Below are 16,636 nucleotides of genomic sequence, written 5' to 3'. Positions count from 1 at the left end.
GCGTGATATGGAAAACAATTAGGGATTTTGTAAGTAGCAACGAATTCCTAACACAGATTTTCTTTTTCGAGCTTACTTTTTTAGTATTTGAAGCGCACAACAGGCCAGTAATCTGGCTTAGGTGTATGTCCATAGTGCCATGGGCAAATTAATATGCGCATCCTCTTTTTAAACTTACCTAACCTTGTCTTTCGATATTTGTTTCCAATTTGGACCGTACCGTTGGCACAGTTGTTAAAAATCATAACAGAACACTACATGCAAAATTTCAGCCAAATTGGACGAAAATTGCGGCTTCCAGCTGCTCAAGAAGTCAAATCGGGAGATCGGTTTATATGGGAGCTATATCTAAATCTAAACCGGTATGGCCCATTTGCCATCCCCAATGACCTACATCGATATTAAGTAACTGTGCAAAATTTCAAGCGGCTAGCTTTACGCGTTCGACCTCTATCGTGATTTCGACAGACGGACGGACGAACATGGCTAGATCGATTTAGATGGTGGGTATAAAAGTTGAATTTCTATTCTGTTATGACTTCTATTTCAACTCGTTTTAGTTTCTGCCTATAAAAACGACTGAAGAACTTAATGCGACCCATGTTAAAACTGGGCATGGTTAGAGATGGGTTTCTACCCAACGCTTGGGTATTTATTGGGTAAATACGCACTGTTTCAAATTTCATCTAAATTCGATGAAAAATTCTCCATTTATGAGCTCAATACTTTATATCGGGAGATCGGTCTATATGGCAGCTATATCCGAATATGGTCCGATCTGGCCGATATTCGACACAAAGATGTAAAGGTCTATCAAAACGCACTGTTAAAAATTTCATCAAAGTCGGTTGAAAATGCTCCTTTTATGGACTCTACACTCTATATTGGGCGATCGGTCTATATGGCAGCTATATGCAAATATGGGCCAATCTGGCCGATATTCGACACAAAGGTGTAAAGGTCTATCAAAACGCACTGTTACAAATTTCATCAAAGTCGGATGAAAATACTCCTTTTATGGGCTCTATAATCTATATCGGGAGATCGGTCTATATGGCAGCTATATGCAAATGTGGTCCGAACTGGACGATGTTCAACATAAAGGTGTAGAGGTCTATCAAAACGCACTGCTTCAAATTTCATCAAAATCGGATGAAAAAGGCTTGTTCTATGGGCTTAATACTCTGTATTAGGAGATCGGTCTATATGGGAGCTATATGCAAATATGGTCCGATCTGGATGATGTTCAGCAAAAGGGCTTAGAGGGGTCCCAGAACTCACTGTGCCAAAGGTGTAGAGGTCTATCAAAACGCACTGCTTCAAATTTCACCGAAATAGGATGAAAAATGCTTCTTTTATTGGCTCATTACTCGAGATCGGGAGATCGGTATGTATGACAGCTATATCCACATATGGTTCGATCTGGACCACATTTCACAGGAATGGGTAGGTGTCTACCAGAACACATTGTGCGAATTCGAGAAATAAATGGTTCTTTTATGGCCTCAATACCCAATATCGGGAGATCGGGCGGTCGGTCTATAAGGCAGCTATATCCCAATATAGTCCGATCTGAACCACACTTCACAGAAATGGGTAGAGGTCTACCAGAATGGACTGTGTGGAAAATGACCAATTTATTGCCTCAAGACTTTAAGTCTAGAAATCGATCTATATAGCGGCTATATATAACTAAACTCCGATTTTATGAGATCAGAAGATCAGGTTTATACACAAAGAATACGGGTATTAGAATACCCATGGTTGACCTTAACGCGTTTTAATTTTTTTGGTATAGACATTTTTCTTAAAAAGTGCTAAGCCACAAATGAATTTTGAAAAAAATCAATAAAAAAAAAAAAAATGCATGCATTTAAATCGATAGTACGGTCCATATAAATTTAGGTTTAAAGATTATTTCATGCAAATGTTGACCGTGACTGCACCTCAAATGGTCCATCTGCTTAGACCGATTTTGGTTTACTCTTTCCAACATTTCGGCCGGCATCTCACGAACTAATGCTTCAACGTTGTCTTCCAATGCGTTAGTTGAAGCTGGCTTGTCTGTATAGACATGAGCTTTCACATAAATAGTCTAAAGGCGTTAAATCGCACGATCTAGGCGGCCATGTGAAATTAAATGTTCACCGAACTCGCCTCGCAATAATTCCATCCTTACGCGTGCTGTGTGGCATGTTGCACCGTTTTGTTGACACCACATGTCATGCATGTACAGCTCCTACATTTTGGATAAAGAAAGTTGGCTATCATCTCACGATAGCACTCACCATTCACAGTTAAGTTACGATTCGCATCATCTTTGAAGAAGTACGGTCCAATGATGCCACCAGCCTATGAACGGCTCCAAACTGTGACTTTTTCTAGATGCATTGGTAGCTCTTACAATGCTTCAGGCTGATCTTCACCTCAAAATCGACAATTCCGCTTATTTACGTACCCATTGAGTCAAAAATGAGCGTCGTGTTTAAATGGAAGAAGCACGCGATGAACTTTCTTAACAGACCACGCATTTTGATAATAAAATTCAATAATTTGGAAGCCTTGTTCGTTTGTAAGACAATTCATGGTTAAATTATAGACCAAACTGAAGATGTTTGACAGTGAAACAAAACACAAAACATGCGTGAGCTGTTTAAACCAGTGTTTCCAAAAAGATAATAGCTGAAATATCACCCTTTATATGTCACGCAAACATTAGGCCTGTGCTTGGAAAATATTTTAAAATTCTTCAATGAAACAAATACCGCAATCGCGATGAAAATTGACTTAATTCCTGAAATTATTCGCCTTCTATCAGTTAAGCCCCTGCAAGTGATGGCACTTCAATCATTTAACCAATATCGGCAAAACTCACGTGAAATATAGATCTTAAAAAATTCCACAATGTCCACATGTTTCGAGTAGCAAACTCAAAAGAATAAAAGGGAAAATTTTCCAACACCAACTCATCAGTTTGGTTTTTTCTACTCACAACAAAATGTTGCGCTTAGTAGTTTTGTTTGCGTTGGTGAGCTACTCCCTGGCTGGCGTGTCCAGCAATGATTTCTATGGACGCATTGTAAATGGCGTTCCTACCACCATCGAGGACCATCCCTACCAGGTCTCCCTGCAAACCAACTCCGGCAGTCATTTCTGTGGTGGTTCCATCATCAGCGAGGATGTCGTTGTTACCGCTGCCCATTGCATGCAATCGCACTCTGCCTCTCAATTCAAGGTCCGTCTCGGCTCCACTGAATACCACACTGGTGGTGAGTTGGTAGAGGTCAAGTCATTCAAGTTCCATGAAGGCTACAACCCCAACACAATGGTGAACGATGTTGCTGTCATCAAATTGGCCCGTCCCGTCAAGGAATCCGCTACGATCCGTTTTGTTAAATTGGCTGATACAACTCCCGCCAATGGAACTCCTGCTGTGGTCACCGGCTGGGGTACCACCTGCTTCATGGCCTGCAACACTTTGCCCAAGACCTTGCAAAAAGTCGTAGTTGACTTTGTTAATAAGAAGACTTGCGCTTCCAGCCAATATAAATACGGTTCTCAAATCAGACCTACCATGGTGTGTGCCTATGCCAAAGACAAGGATGCCTGCCAAGGTGATTCCGGTGGCCCATTGGTTGCTGAAGGCAAATTGGTCGGTGTTGTTTCCTGGGGCAAGGGCTGCGCTCTTGCCGGATATCCCGGTGTTTATGCTGATGTTCCTTCTCTCCGCACTTGGATTGAAAAGGCCGCCAAGGAATTGTAAACGTTTTGTTGCGATAGAAGAAATAAATGCGATTAATTGATTATTGAATTTTTGTGTTAAGATTATAGATAGGGTTTGGTGATTGGAAAGAATCATTCAAAGAAATTTTGTAAAAATTTCATTTTTTTAGGAAATTTGGTCCAAATTAATTTTGGTAATCACTAGCCGAACCGGACCCGCTCCGCTGCGCCTTCTTTAACTCTCTAATATCTTTTTCGGGTGGGGACACTTCGGCCTGAATGCGGATATATAGAATTCGTGCATTGTAGTCTACGACGGTGAACGCGTTGGTGTTTTTAAAAATTAGGGTAATGGGAAGTGCTTTTTAGGGGAGTTATGGCACCTCAGACATTTCGACTCAAATATGGATATCAAATTCGTGGTGCACTTCCAAATCGCTTTAATTTGAACCCCATATTGCCATGGTCGGTATATATGAACCGTTTGGAGAGAGTGTTTTGAAGGTGCAGCAGCCACCGGCACTTTGCACTCAAAATAGATATCAAATTCGTTCTTTATACCCAACGGAAATGAAGTTCAGTTTAGGGGGTGCTTTAGAGCGTACTCCAAAATACTTGGCTCCAAAATTGGATATAAAATTCGTTTTCTACTCTCAAATACCCTTCATTTAAGTCCCATTCTTAATGTTGGCGACATTTCATATTTACCGGCCATGGTAATTTGGGCTCAAATTAAAGGCATTTGGAAGTGCAGCACGAATTTGATATCCATATTTGAGTCGAAATGTCTGAGGTGCCATCCCTCCCCTAAGAAGCACTTCTCATTACCCTTATCTTTAAAAACACCAGCGATAGAGCAGGGGCACACTTCTCACACATGAGTGCTTTCCGATTCAAGTTTAAACTCAATGATAAGGGACCTTTTATATAGCCGAGTCCGTACGGCGTCCCGCAGTGCGACACTTCTTTGGGGAAAAATTTTTAAATGACCATGCATGGCATTGTACCCCGCAAATGTCGCCAACCACTGCTTTGTCCGATGTTCTCGCCCGGATTCGAACGCGTCCGTCAATCTGTAGCAATGACGGAAATATTCCCATATGCTCAAATCATTCCTTAAGTAGTCTTCAAAATTTTGTGCAGTGGGTTTTCACTTTATTTCGGAAGATTATCGAATTCGACGTTGGTCGTGCTTTTACAAACCTAGTACAGTGATGACTCTCCGAACATATTGTCACGTCTAAATCTCCTTTCTAATCCTATTAACAATGTATTACCAATTTAAGAATACTAATTTAATATTCAAATGTGGGGCTAAGTGTTTGGTTGGCCGCCCCCTCCCCAAAAACATCCCCCAAAAGGAACAATTTTACGACCATAGCAATGTTGAGCTCATATGAACGGTATTTGGGAGTAAACCAATAATTTAATTTTAATATTCGGAGAAAGTGTATATGGGGCCACCCCACCCCCAATAACACCACCCATGTAGGACGTATTTGCTGACCATTCCAATATGGGGCTATAATAAGAGGTATTTTAGAGTAGAACACGAATCTGATATATATTTTTAGGACCAAGTCACTGAACTGCCGCCCCAACCACCAAAACACCCCCCAAACTGGTCATGTTTGCCGACTATGGACTACGAATCTGATATCAACATTCGGGACCAACTGCCTAGGGGATGTCCTATCCCCATAACAACGACCAAATAGGACGTATTTGCTCACCATAGCAATTTAGGTCTTAAAGGGAGTGGATCTCGACATTGATAGTTTTTAGGGCCCACACCCAAACCGGACATATTTGCTGACTTTTGCATAAGAGACTGAAATGAAAGGTATTTCAGATTAGAAAACGAATTTGATTTGATTTTGAGCCCAATGGCAATATGGGGTTACAATAAATGTTATTTGACAGTAGATCAGTTCGGGGGACAACCCCACTCTCCAAAAAACCCCCAAATCGGGGTGTTTAAAATTACTAAAATAATTTTAAACGTTCTTCATCTTTGTTGTTTGCTTTTACCAAATTGCTTTTATTGTACAACTGATATGAAACGGTTATCGTCCAAATTCTTATCAACATTGTGTGCCTAAAATTAAACACACTACCATTGGCCTAAAACAACTGGGGAGATATAATGAAAATATTGAAACACGCCCCTTTTATGGAGAATTTCATCATCACTCCAAAATTTTGGGAAAGTTTTTTCTAGAGTATTATTATTTTTTAAATCATAATTTTATTTGGCATCACTTTTCAATTTACAATTCCTTGGCGGTCTTTTCAACCCAGGTGCGGAGAGAAGGAACATCAGCATAAACACCGGGATAGCCAGATCTGGCGCAGCCATAACCCCAGGAGACAACACCGACCAATTTGCCTTCAGCAACCAATGGGCCACCGGAGTCACCTTGGCAGGCATCCTTGTCGACAGCATAGGCGCACACCATGGTGGGCTTGATTTCGGAACCATATTTGTATTCGCTGGAAGCACAGGCCTTCTCATCAACGATATCAACTTCGACTTCTTGCAAGGTCTTGGGCAAGCTGACACAGGTCAAATAACACTTGGTACCCCAGCCGGTGACAATGGCATGAGTTCCAGTGGCAGGGGTCTTTTCGGCCAAGGCGATGTAACGTATCTTGGAGGATTCCTTGACGGGAGTGGCCAATTTGATGACGGCAATATCGTTGACCATGGTCTTGGAGTTGTAGCCCTCGTGATATCTGAAGGCTTTGACAGCTACCAATTCACCACCCTTGTTGTATTCGGTAGAGCCAAGACGTACCTTGAATTGGGAAGCGGTATAGGATTGCATGCAATGGGCAGCGGTCACAATGATGTCTTCACTGATGATGGAACCACCACAGAAATGACTGCCAGAGGTGGTTTGCAAGGAGACCTGATAGGGGTGCTTCTCGATGGTGGTATCCACACCATTGACAATGCGACCATCCAATTCATCGGGCAAGGAGGCGCCAAAGGCACAGCTAACCAAAGCGAATACAGCTACGAAACGGAACATTTTGATTTCGACTACTGGCCACTGAATATTGCAGAGGTCTTTTATAGCAAAAACTATGGTCACACTAGCTCATCAATAGCTACGTTGACTTATCGAAATCCTGATATGGGGGCTTTCCAATGCGTCAATTAGCCAATTTAGATCATTGTCATATTAGCTGCTTTGGCTTATGTTGGCCAAGACTAAGATAATAAACTTATAAGAACTGTTTTTAGTCATTTATTGTCTATGGACACACATCAGTCTGTGCGTAGGCCTCTTTTCCTTATCGCAGTCAACAACAATTCAGCGCAAAAAATTTTCACTTCATTGAATAGTCTATTCAGTGTGAAATAAAGTCAGCACATTTTTATCTTCAAATGTTTGTAGTCTTCTTGAAATAATGAGTTTACTGAAATTAAATAAGAACGAAACCCGGAATGTTGTTTTTTTTTGCAGAAAATTTTTGGTCAAATTTCTGAGAAAATGTTTGTCAAAATATGTTTGATGGTCTTGGATCGTTAATCGGACCAAAAATGCTAACGACAAGCTATGCAAACAAATATGCGACAAATATTGCAAATTTGCCCATGAACATTCTACTAAGGAACTGGGGCAAACTTCCCACATATCACTGAGTGCTGTCCGATTCAAATTTTAAGCTCAACGAACAGCATGCGACAGTGCTACACCTCTTTGGGGAGAAGTTTTAACACCGCATATTACCTCACAAATGTCGCCGGCATTAGGAGGAAACAACCACCGCTGATTTTTTTTTATGATGTTCTCGCCAGGATTCGAACCCATGTGTTCAGCGTCATAGGCGGATATGCAAACCTCTGCGCTCGTCAAGCTAATAGAACAAAAAACTGTCCTTGCAGACCATTGTGCTTTGATGGCCAATAAACCTAATTTTAGTGACGTATTTCAACATTTAAGGGCCGTAGAGGACTAATGGGGTTTATATGGGAGCTATATCAGTTTATAGACCGATTTGGAACGACGCCGATACTCCCCATCAATGCAAACTGATCCATAAATTTTACAAAAAATCTTTCTCTTAATCACTCCAAGCACTGCCTCGTCTCGAGACCCATTTTCACTGATTCTCTTTCGATTCTTTCAAAGGCTGCAGTTACTACTTCCGGTGACCAACCCATGATATCGATATCGATGTCGTTGGCATAGGCGAATAGCATGCGTTGTCTTGCGAGTGGTGTGCCATATCTATTCAGTATGCTGAGGTTCCAATCATCGGGTATGTGTTCTTCTAATCGGATTGCGCGGACGAGCTGATGCATGTGCCTTGTCAGCGCCTTTCCAGCCTCCGGTCTTAAATAGTTCAGCGGGCAACCCATCGACTCCTGCTGCCTCGTGGTTTTTCAGTCGGGTTATAACTATTTGGACCTCATTCTGACTATTAGGTAAACACTCTATACCATCATCAGGGATTGGTTCTGCGGTTTCCCCTTCGCCACCATTGTCGGACACTAGCAGCTGGGAGATTTTATTTCCTTATCCCAAGGCACAATATTTCTATCAGTTACAAAATTTCCTTCTTTGTCTCAGCAGAAGGATTTGCCTGCACTAAAGTCATGGGTTTGATGTTTGATTCTTTGGTGGGATTACTGGACTTTATTCTGACTCCTGTCCTCTTCACACTCATGACTTTCCTTTCTTTATTTTTCTTTCTGCGTAATATACGTTTCTCCTCTCTCCTTTTGTCCCGGTACCATTCTTTCATCTGGCACGTTGCTGATGATTACTGGGCTGCCCTATATGCATATTGACACTCTGGATCGTACCATGAGTCTCTGGGGGGAGGCTTGTCCAAGAACGGATTTCGCGGCATTTTTCATTGAGTGGGCAAGGGATGAACACTGCGCCGTTATATCATCGGGATAAGGAGTGCTTTCATCAAGCAGTTGAGTCAGTCGAGTGGAGTATGTCGTTGCCATCTGTTGTGTTTCCAACTTTTCAATGTCCAGCGTCCATACCCATCAGCCATGCTCACACGGGTGCAAACCTTTCCTGCAACAAGGTAATGATCCCAATCAATAATCGTTCCTTGGATCGATCGTTGTTGTTGTAGCAGCCATATTTTCATGTGAAGGTGTCGATCATCGTCAAGCTGCTGAAGGTGAGCAAGCTCGTTCCGGTCCAAAGGACCGATCGCCGCTGGAACAGGGTGGCCATTGGTTATTTAAAGACGCCATTAACTCGCCCTGTCATATCGAGCATCATAGATACCGAGTATTTGTGCAAGAGCCGTACCGCCCGACCTCTCACTGAGACTCTCCGCTCGATACCGCTGATTGTCCGCGACAACCGTTGCAGCTACTGCGTATGGAGCATTGCACTATTTGCAACCTGTGGACGCGCCCAGTAGCTCGAAGCTAAGCTTCTCGTCACAACAATGAACACCACACAGATCGGACCTCAATTTTCCAGCCTGTGTGGTGCTCAAAGCTATTCCGTGCCTGGATCTACCTATCATTCATTGTCCTTCAGGCTAGGTCCTGAAAACTTAGCTTACATGTCGTTAGAAGCATACTCACAGATTCCAGTTTCTCTGGAATGTTTAAGGTAGTTACAAGTCTTGCAAGCTCGTTCGCTTTACAATTCCCTAGGATATCTCTGTGGCCCGGCACCAAGAACAGTTGAGTTTTGAACTGTTCAGTCATCTCTTTGAGAGATCTGCGACAGTCGAGAGCGGTTTTTGAATTTAGAATTACGTTCTCCAGGGATTTAATGGCTTCCTGGCTGTCTGAGAATGTATTTATCGTCGCCAATCGTCGTTATGACATTATATCATAGCCATTCCACCACTTCCTTAATTACAAGGATCTTCGCTTGATACACACTGCAGTGGCCGGGTAACCTTTTCGATATGATCAGTTCTAGATCTTTAGAGTACAGCCCAAAGCCCACCTGGTCGTCTAGTTTGAACCATCCGAATAGAAGTCTATGCAACTTCTATTACCTGGGATATAGTAGTTTCAATCGGCTCTATCAGGAATAGTGGTACAGTACTTTTTATCAAAAAGCGGCTCCGGTAGGGTGTAATCCACACTGTCTGGAACATCGGATATTGTATCAAGGATCAAAGATTACACTGTGTTCGTAGCCGCCACTTGACCAAAGAGAATGCTCCCTTAACCTCACGGCAGTGGTCGCAGCAATTTGTCTAGCCGCAATGTTCAGGGGCATTAGATGTAGCACTAAATTCAGTGCATCAGATAGTAACGACCTCACTGCGGCTGTGATGCACAAACAAGCCATGCTTTGAATCCCCTTACTTCGCTTTGACCAGGCATCCAAATGATGCGGATTGTGTCATCTTCAGAGAAGGCGTTCGTCTCCTTGTTACCCTCCAAGACTGTTCTTGACCTTACCGTCCTGGTTGTTATTGCCCTGGCCAAATTATTGTCCATAAAGATGTTCACAGTCGAAGTCCTTGTGTGTACACCTCACCACATCTCCCGTTCTGTGTTCGCCCGGATCTCCGCTTCCAGAATCGTATTATGGTCAGGCAGTCGAAAACCTTTCTCAGTCCCTGGATTCTCAATGTAGACCCTCAGGCCCACTCTTGCCTCTAGCTTTGATTCATCTGTATGGAATGATCTCCCAGATGGCAATAACAGAGTTCCGTCAATCCAAGACTGTGCCTCTGGCGGCAGCGTCTCGCACTCGACTTGTGAAAATAAAACTACAAATTTAAAACAAACTTTTATTGGATCAATCATTTCAATTTATAATTCCTTGGCCGTCTTTTCTATCCAGGCTCGTAAAGAGGGAACATCAGCATAAACACCGGGAAAACCATCACTGCCACAGCCGACACTCCACGACACTATGCCAACCAACTTGCCTTCGGCAACTAAAGGACCACCAGAATCACCTTGGCAACTGCTCTTACCGGGGGCAGCGGCGCAGACCATGGTAGGCTTGACTGTGGAACCATATTTGTATTCGCTGGAAGCACAGTCCTTCTCATTAATAATATTCACATCAACTTCTTTCAAAATCTTTGACTTGGTGGTGCAAGTCAAAAAACACTGAACCCCCCAGCCAGTAACCATGGCAGAAGTACCAGTAGCAGGGGTCTTAGTGGCCATGGGAATGTAACGAATCTTGGCCGATTGCCTCACCGGGCTGGACATTTTGATGACAGCAATATCGTTCATCATGGACAAGGGGTTGAAACCTTCATGGTATTTTAAAGACTTGACCGCCACCCATTCACCACCTTTCTCGTATTCGTTTGACCCTAGACGCACTCTTACTTGCTTAGCTGAATAGGCCAGCATGCAATGGGCAGCGGTCACAATGATGTCTTCACTGATGAGGGCGCCACCACAGAAATGGCCACCCGAATAGGTTAGCAAAGAGACCTGGTAGGGATGTTTCTCAATGGTAGTCTCCACGCCGTTGACAATGCGACCATGCCTTCCATGGAGCAAAGGACCCGCAAAAACGCTGGTGGACAAGACGAAAATAACTACGATACTGAACATTTAATTAACAAAACTGAATGACGATTGTAATGTGCATCGATTAGCCTATTTATACCCAGATAAGAAAATTTGATTATATTAGCGATAGGGCAACTCAATATTTGCCTATATTTAGCACAATTTTAAAATTTGTATAAAAATGTTTTGAACCAATTATTATTAAACTTTTATACATAAAAAATTTACAATAAAATAAGATGGACGGAGGAGGAGGAGGACCTATATAAAGTTATAGTCCGATTCGAGGCTCAAGAAGCAACATCGGGAGATCGGTTTATATGGGAGCTGTATCAAGCTATAGATCGATTCAGACCATATTGCACACGTATATTGAAGGCCATGAGAGAAGCCGTTGTAAAAAATCTGTGCCAAATCGGATGAGAATTGCGCTCTCTAGAGGCTCAAGAACTCAAGATCCAAGATCGGTTTATATGGCAGCTATATCAAAACCTGGATCGATTTGGACCATACTTCGCATAAATGTTGGAAGTGATACCAAAACACGTGCAAAATTACAGCCAAATCGGATAGGAATTGAGCCTTCCAAAAGCTCAAGAAGTCAAGACCCAAGATCGGTTTATATAGCAGCTATATCAGGTTATGGACCGATTCGAACCATACTTGACACAGCTGTAGGATATTATATCAAAACACATCGTGCAAAATTTCACTCAAATCGGATAAGAATTGCGCCCTCTAGAGGCTCAAGAAGTCAAGACCCAAGATCGGTTTATATGGCAGCTATATCAAAACATGAACCGATTTGGCCCATTTACAATCCCAACCGACCTAGTTCGGCTAGTTCGACTTAAAATGTCACGACGATCAGGAATATATATACTTTATGGAGTCTTAGACGCATATTTCGAGGTGTTACAAACAGAATGACGAAATTAGTATACCCCCATACTATGGTGGAGGGTATAAAAATACCAGTCATACAAAAACACCCCCTCCAAAATTACAGGGAAATCAAGTAGTATTGGCGCTCTTCAGAGGCTTCAGAAGTCGAATTGGGAGATCGGTTTATGGCAACTATATCAGGATATATAATGATTTAGATCATACTTGGGACAGTTGTTGGAAGTCGTACCAAAACGACATATGCAAAATTTCAACCATATGTGATAAGAATTGCGCCATCTAGAAGCCCAAGAAGTCAAATCGGGAGATTGGTTTACATGGCGGCTATATCAGGCTATTGACTGATTTAGACCATACTTGACACAGTTGTTGGACGTGAAAATAAAACACTTCATGCTAAATTTTGGCCAAATCGGATAAGAATTGCGCCCTCTAGAAGCTCCAGAAGTCAAGACTCAAGATCAGCTTATACGGCAGCCATATCAGGTTATGAACCGATTTAAACCATACTAAGCACAGTTGTTGGAAGTCATAACGAAACACGTCACGCAAAATTTCAGCCAAATCGGATAGGAATTGCGCGCTCTAGAGTCAAGACACAAGGTCGGTTTACATGGCAGCTATATCAGGTTATGAACTGATTTATACTAAACTTAGCACAGTTGTTGGAATTCATACCAGAACATTTCATGCAAAATTTCGGCCAAATCGGATACGAATTGCGCCCTCTAGAAGCTCCAGAAGTCAAGACCCAAGGTCGGTTTATATGGCACCTATACCAGGTTATGGACCGATTTGGACCATACATCGCAAAAATGTTGGAAGCTATACCAAAACACCACGTGCAAAATTTCATCTAAATCGGATAGGAATTGCGCCCTCTAGAGGCTCAAGAAGTCAAGACCCAAGGTCGGTTTATATGACGGCTATATCAGGTTATGGACTGATTTAGACTAAACTTAACACAGTTGTTGGAAGTCATACCAGAACTTTTCGTGCAAAATTTCGGATAGGAATTACGCTCTCTAGAAGCTCAAGAAGTCAAGGTCGGTTTATATTGCAGCAACTAGCCGAACCGGGCCCGCATTGCTGGCCTTCTTTAACTCTATAATATCTCTTTAGGGTGAGAAAACTTCGCCCTGAATGCGGATATCGAATTCGTGCCATTGTAGCCTATTACGCTGAACGCGTTCGAAACCTGGCGAGAACATCGGACAAAGCGGTGTTTATCCTCTCTTAATGTTGGCGATATTGCCGAGGGAGAGTCAGTCCATGCATGGTCATTTAAAAAAATTTCCCCATAGAGGTGTCGCACTGTGGGACGCCGTTCGGACTCGGCTATAAAAAAAGATCCCTTATCATTGAGTTTGAACTTGAATTGGAAATACTCATTGATGTGTGAGAAGTTTGCTCTTGCTCGGTTCCTGGTGTTTTTAAAAATTAGGGTAATGAGAAGTGCTTTTAAGGGGAGTGATGGCACCTCAGACATTTCCACTCAAATATGGATATCACATTCGTGGTGCACTTCTAAATCCCTTTAATTTGAACCCCATATTGCCATGGTCGGTAAATATGAACCGTTTAGAGGGTGTTTTGGGGCTGGGGCAGCCACCGGCACTTTGCACTCAAATTCGTTCTTTATTCCCAACGGAAATGAAGTTCAGTTTAGGAGGATATCAAATTCGTTTTCTCCTCTCAAATACCTTTCATTTGAGTCCCATATTGTCATATTGGGTCAAATAATCCATTTGACGTATCTTTAGGAGGGAAAGTGCCACCTAGACTTGAATGCAAACTTTAATATCATATTCGTAATCTACTCCCAAATACCTTTCATTTGAGTCCCATATACCCATGGTCGGCTAATATGCCCATTTGGGAGTATTTAGGGGTGGGCGATCTCCCATTACTGGGACCCAATCTTTTTCATTTGGCCGAATGAGTACGAATGACAAAGATTACTGTCATCCGCAAATGAGTAGATCGGATTCGATGTCTGACCCAACACATCGTTGATGAAAATAAGAAAAAGAGAAGGAGAAAGAGAAAGAGAAGGAACAGAGCCCTGGGGTACACATGTGGTCAATTTGTGCTCATTGGATGAGAACCCATCTATAACGACTCGAATAGTGCGATCTCTGAGAAAGCTCGAAATAAATCGAACGAAGCCATTATCGACACCAAATGCGACAAGTTTTTATAGTAGTGCACCGTGCCAGACCCTATCAAATGCTTTGGAGATATCCAGAGCCGCAACCTTACAACCTAGCACTAGCAGTCGGAAAGAGTTTCACTTTCGGTTCTCATTTCTTTACGAACCTGTCTGATTTAGCGGATCGTTCAACGATAGGAACTACAATAGAAGACATCTTCCTTATTCTGTTCCTGTGGTATTACAAATGGACAAAAACTTAAACCTAACCTAACCCTATCAATCCTACCCTGCATAAACATTTCAAGAAGATATTCTCCGGACAGAAACATTTCAGGTTAGGTTAGGTTGAAAAGAGGGTGTGGATATTAATCTGCCCCATACCACTATGGACATACACCTAATCCAGTAAACGGTTTATTCTTCGTTCTAAATACTAAAAATAACATCGTAAAAGAGGATTTAAGTCAGGAATTCCGTGCTGCTTACAAAATCCCGAATTGTTTTCCATACTACGCCCCTTAGTTGGTTCATGTCTAGTATTGTGTCCACACCTTGTTGACGTTGTCTGTTAGACGCGAAAGCCAGGCAATGATATAGGAAATGCTCCAACGTCTTATCATCTACCCACATGTTATCGCTTGCCGCACCGATTTTGCATAAGTGAACTCGTAATCCTATGTGTCCTGTTATGATACCGAAAGCTTTACTGACCTCCAGCTTACTTCATTTCAGTTATAGCCTCATCTTCTGAAGATCTGGATCTCCCTATAGGATTTTCGCCGTCCTACCGACCGTTTCGCTATTCCAAAGTGTTACATGCGCATTTGTAGCCCACGCTCTTTTTTGTTCAATCAACACGCAGGGAATGTCCCCTATATATGTAGGGCATTGCGTTTGAGAGTGGTTAAGGATCGGTGGAGGGAAAGAGGGAGTAGTGTTTATTGATATTTCTGGATGCAGTAAGTAGGGGGAAAGACATCTACCGGAAGTCGATTCCACATACGAACCGTCCTTGCAAAAAAGAATTCTCTCGGTAGTGCATGGTCCGATCAGCTGGCCAATCGACTACAAACCGGTGCGCGATTCTAGAAATCTTGTATTTTTGACAAACAACCTCAAGTCAGTAATCAGAAGACTGATTTCCGAAAAACACATACCGTGGTAGAATCAATAGAACAGCGCCCTACCATCTCCAATCAACACCAACGCCTGCCTCTGGACACGGTCAAGCAGCTCCTAGGATGATTTTGAAGCTCCGGCCCATATATGCGAGTCTACGGCCTAATGTACGTAGTGTAGATATTAAGAAGATCAGAGGGAGGGAAATATTTCTTACACCGCCTAAAAAAGCCTAAACACTTGAATGCTTCCTTCGACACTTCGAATACATGTTTTGACCAACGGACACATCACATTGAATCCTTTGGCCTTCACAGCCAAATCGACTGCTTTTTCCTTTCCCCTTACAATGCTATGGCCCGACAACAAAACGACGAGGATAGTGTCATCCTCAGAGAAGGCGTTAATCTCCTTCTAACACTGCAAGACTGTTCGTGACCCTACCGTCCTGGTTGCTATTGCCCTGATGGCTAGTGTACTGTCCGCAAGGATGTTTATACTCGACGTCCTCGCGTGAAAACCATATCACCTCACGCATTCCGTGATCGCTCGGATCTCCGCCGGCAGGATCGCAATATGGTCAGGCAGTCTAACACAGATCTCACTCAATGTAGACCCCAAGGCCCAATCTGTCCTCTAGTTTTGATCCGTCCGTGAAACATGATCTTCCAGATGGCAATACTAGGATTTCGTCAATCCAAGACTGTGCCGATGGCAGCAGTGCCACGCACTCGACTTCAAGGTTTATCTCAGGTATCCGATCGGAAATCTCTTCCCTTCCTCCCAGGTTTCCAATCGTCTCCTCGATTATACCGCGATGGTATGAGCTGGTTCTAACCTCTATCCATTCTCCCATCGTCTTAAGTCTCATAGCCGCAGTGGCTGCTTCGCACTTAATCTACATGTCTTTGGGTCGGATATCTATAAAAGTCTCCAGTGCCCTAGTGGGCGTAGTCCTCTTCGATCCACCTATGCCAACACAACATGTTCTCTGAACCTGTTGTATTATCCTTACGTTGCACCTTGTCGCAGTCCACCAAACTATTGAGGAGTATGTAAGTATCGGTATAATCACGCTCCTGTAGAACCAGTGATCTTTCCACGGATTCAGGCCTCATTTCGGCCCATCTTCTTAATCCCCAACATCTGTGAGCCTTCTCGGTACGCTCCTGAATGTGACACTTCCAATTAAGTTTCCTGTCCAAGATCACACCTAAGGTCGGATAAACATATCTAATCTTCCA

At 42.8% G+C, this 16,636-nt stretch overlaps 3 protein-coding genes across 3 annotated transcripts; 1 reads left to right on the top strand and 2 right to left on the bottom strand.

The window, feature by feature from the left end:
• The first annotated feature begins 2,958 nt into the window (after positions 1-2,958).
• Positions 2,959-3,811, top strand: LOC106091310 (trypsin-like). Its single transcript, XM_013257788.2, has one exon. The coding sequence runs from the start codon at positions 2,999-3,001 to the stop codon at positions 3,761-3,763; it is 765 nt and encodes a 254-aa protein (XP_013113242.2). The 5' UTR covers positions 2,959-2,998; the 3' UTR covers positions 3,764-3,811.
• A 2,143-nt stretch (positions 3,812-5,954) lies between these two features.
• LOC106091311 (trypsin-like) lies at positions 5,955-6,769 on the bottom strand. Its single transcript, XM_013257789.2, has one exon. The coding sequence runs from the start codon at positions 6,756-6,758 to the stop codon at positions 5,994-5,996; it is 765 nt and encodes a 254-aa protein (XP_013113243.2). The 5' UTR covers positions 6,759-6,769; the 3' UTR covers positions 5,955-5,993.
• Positions 6,770-10,489: 3,720 nt separating this feature from the next.
• LOC106091304 (trypsin-like) lies at positions 10,490-11,254 on the bottom strand. Its single transcript, XM_059368596.1, has one exon. It carries the CDS (start codon positions 11,252-11,254, stop codon positions 10,490-10,492), a length of 765 nt encoding a protein of 254 aa, XP_059224579.1.
• Positions 11,255-16,636: the final 5,382 nt, after the last annotated feature.

This window comes from Stomoxys calcitrans, chromosome 5 (genome assembly GCF_963082655.1).
Source record: "Stomoxys calcitrans chromosome 5, idStoCalc2.1, whole genome shotgun sequence".
NCBI lineage: Eukaryota > Metazoa > Arthropoda > Insecta > Diptera > Muscidae > Stomoxys > Stomoxys calcitrans.
This window is presented reverse-complemented; position numbering and strand designations above follow the sequence as displayed.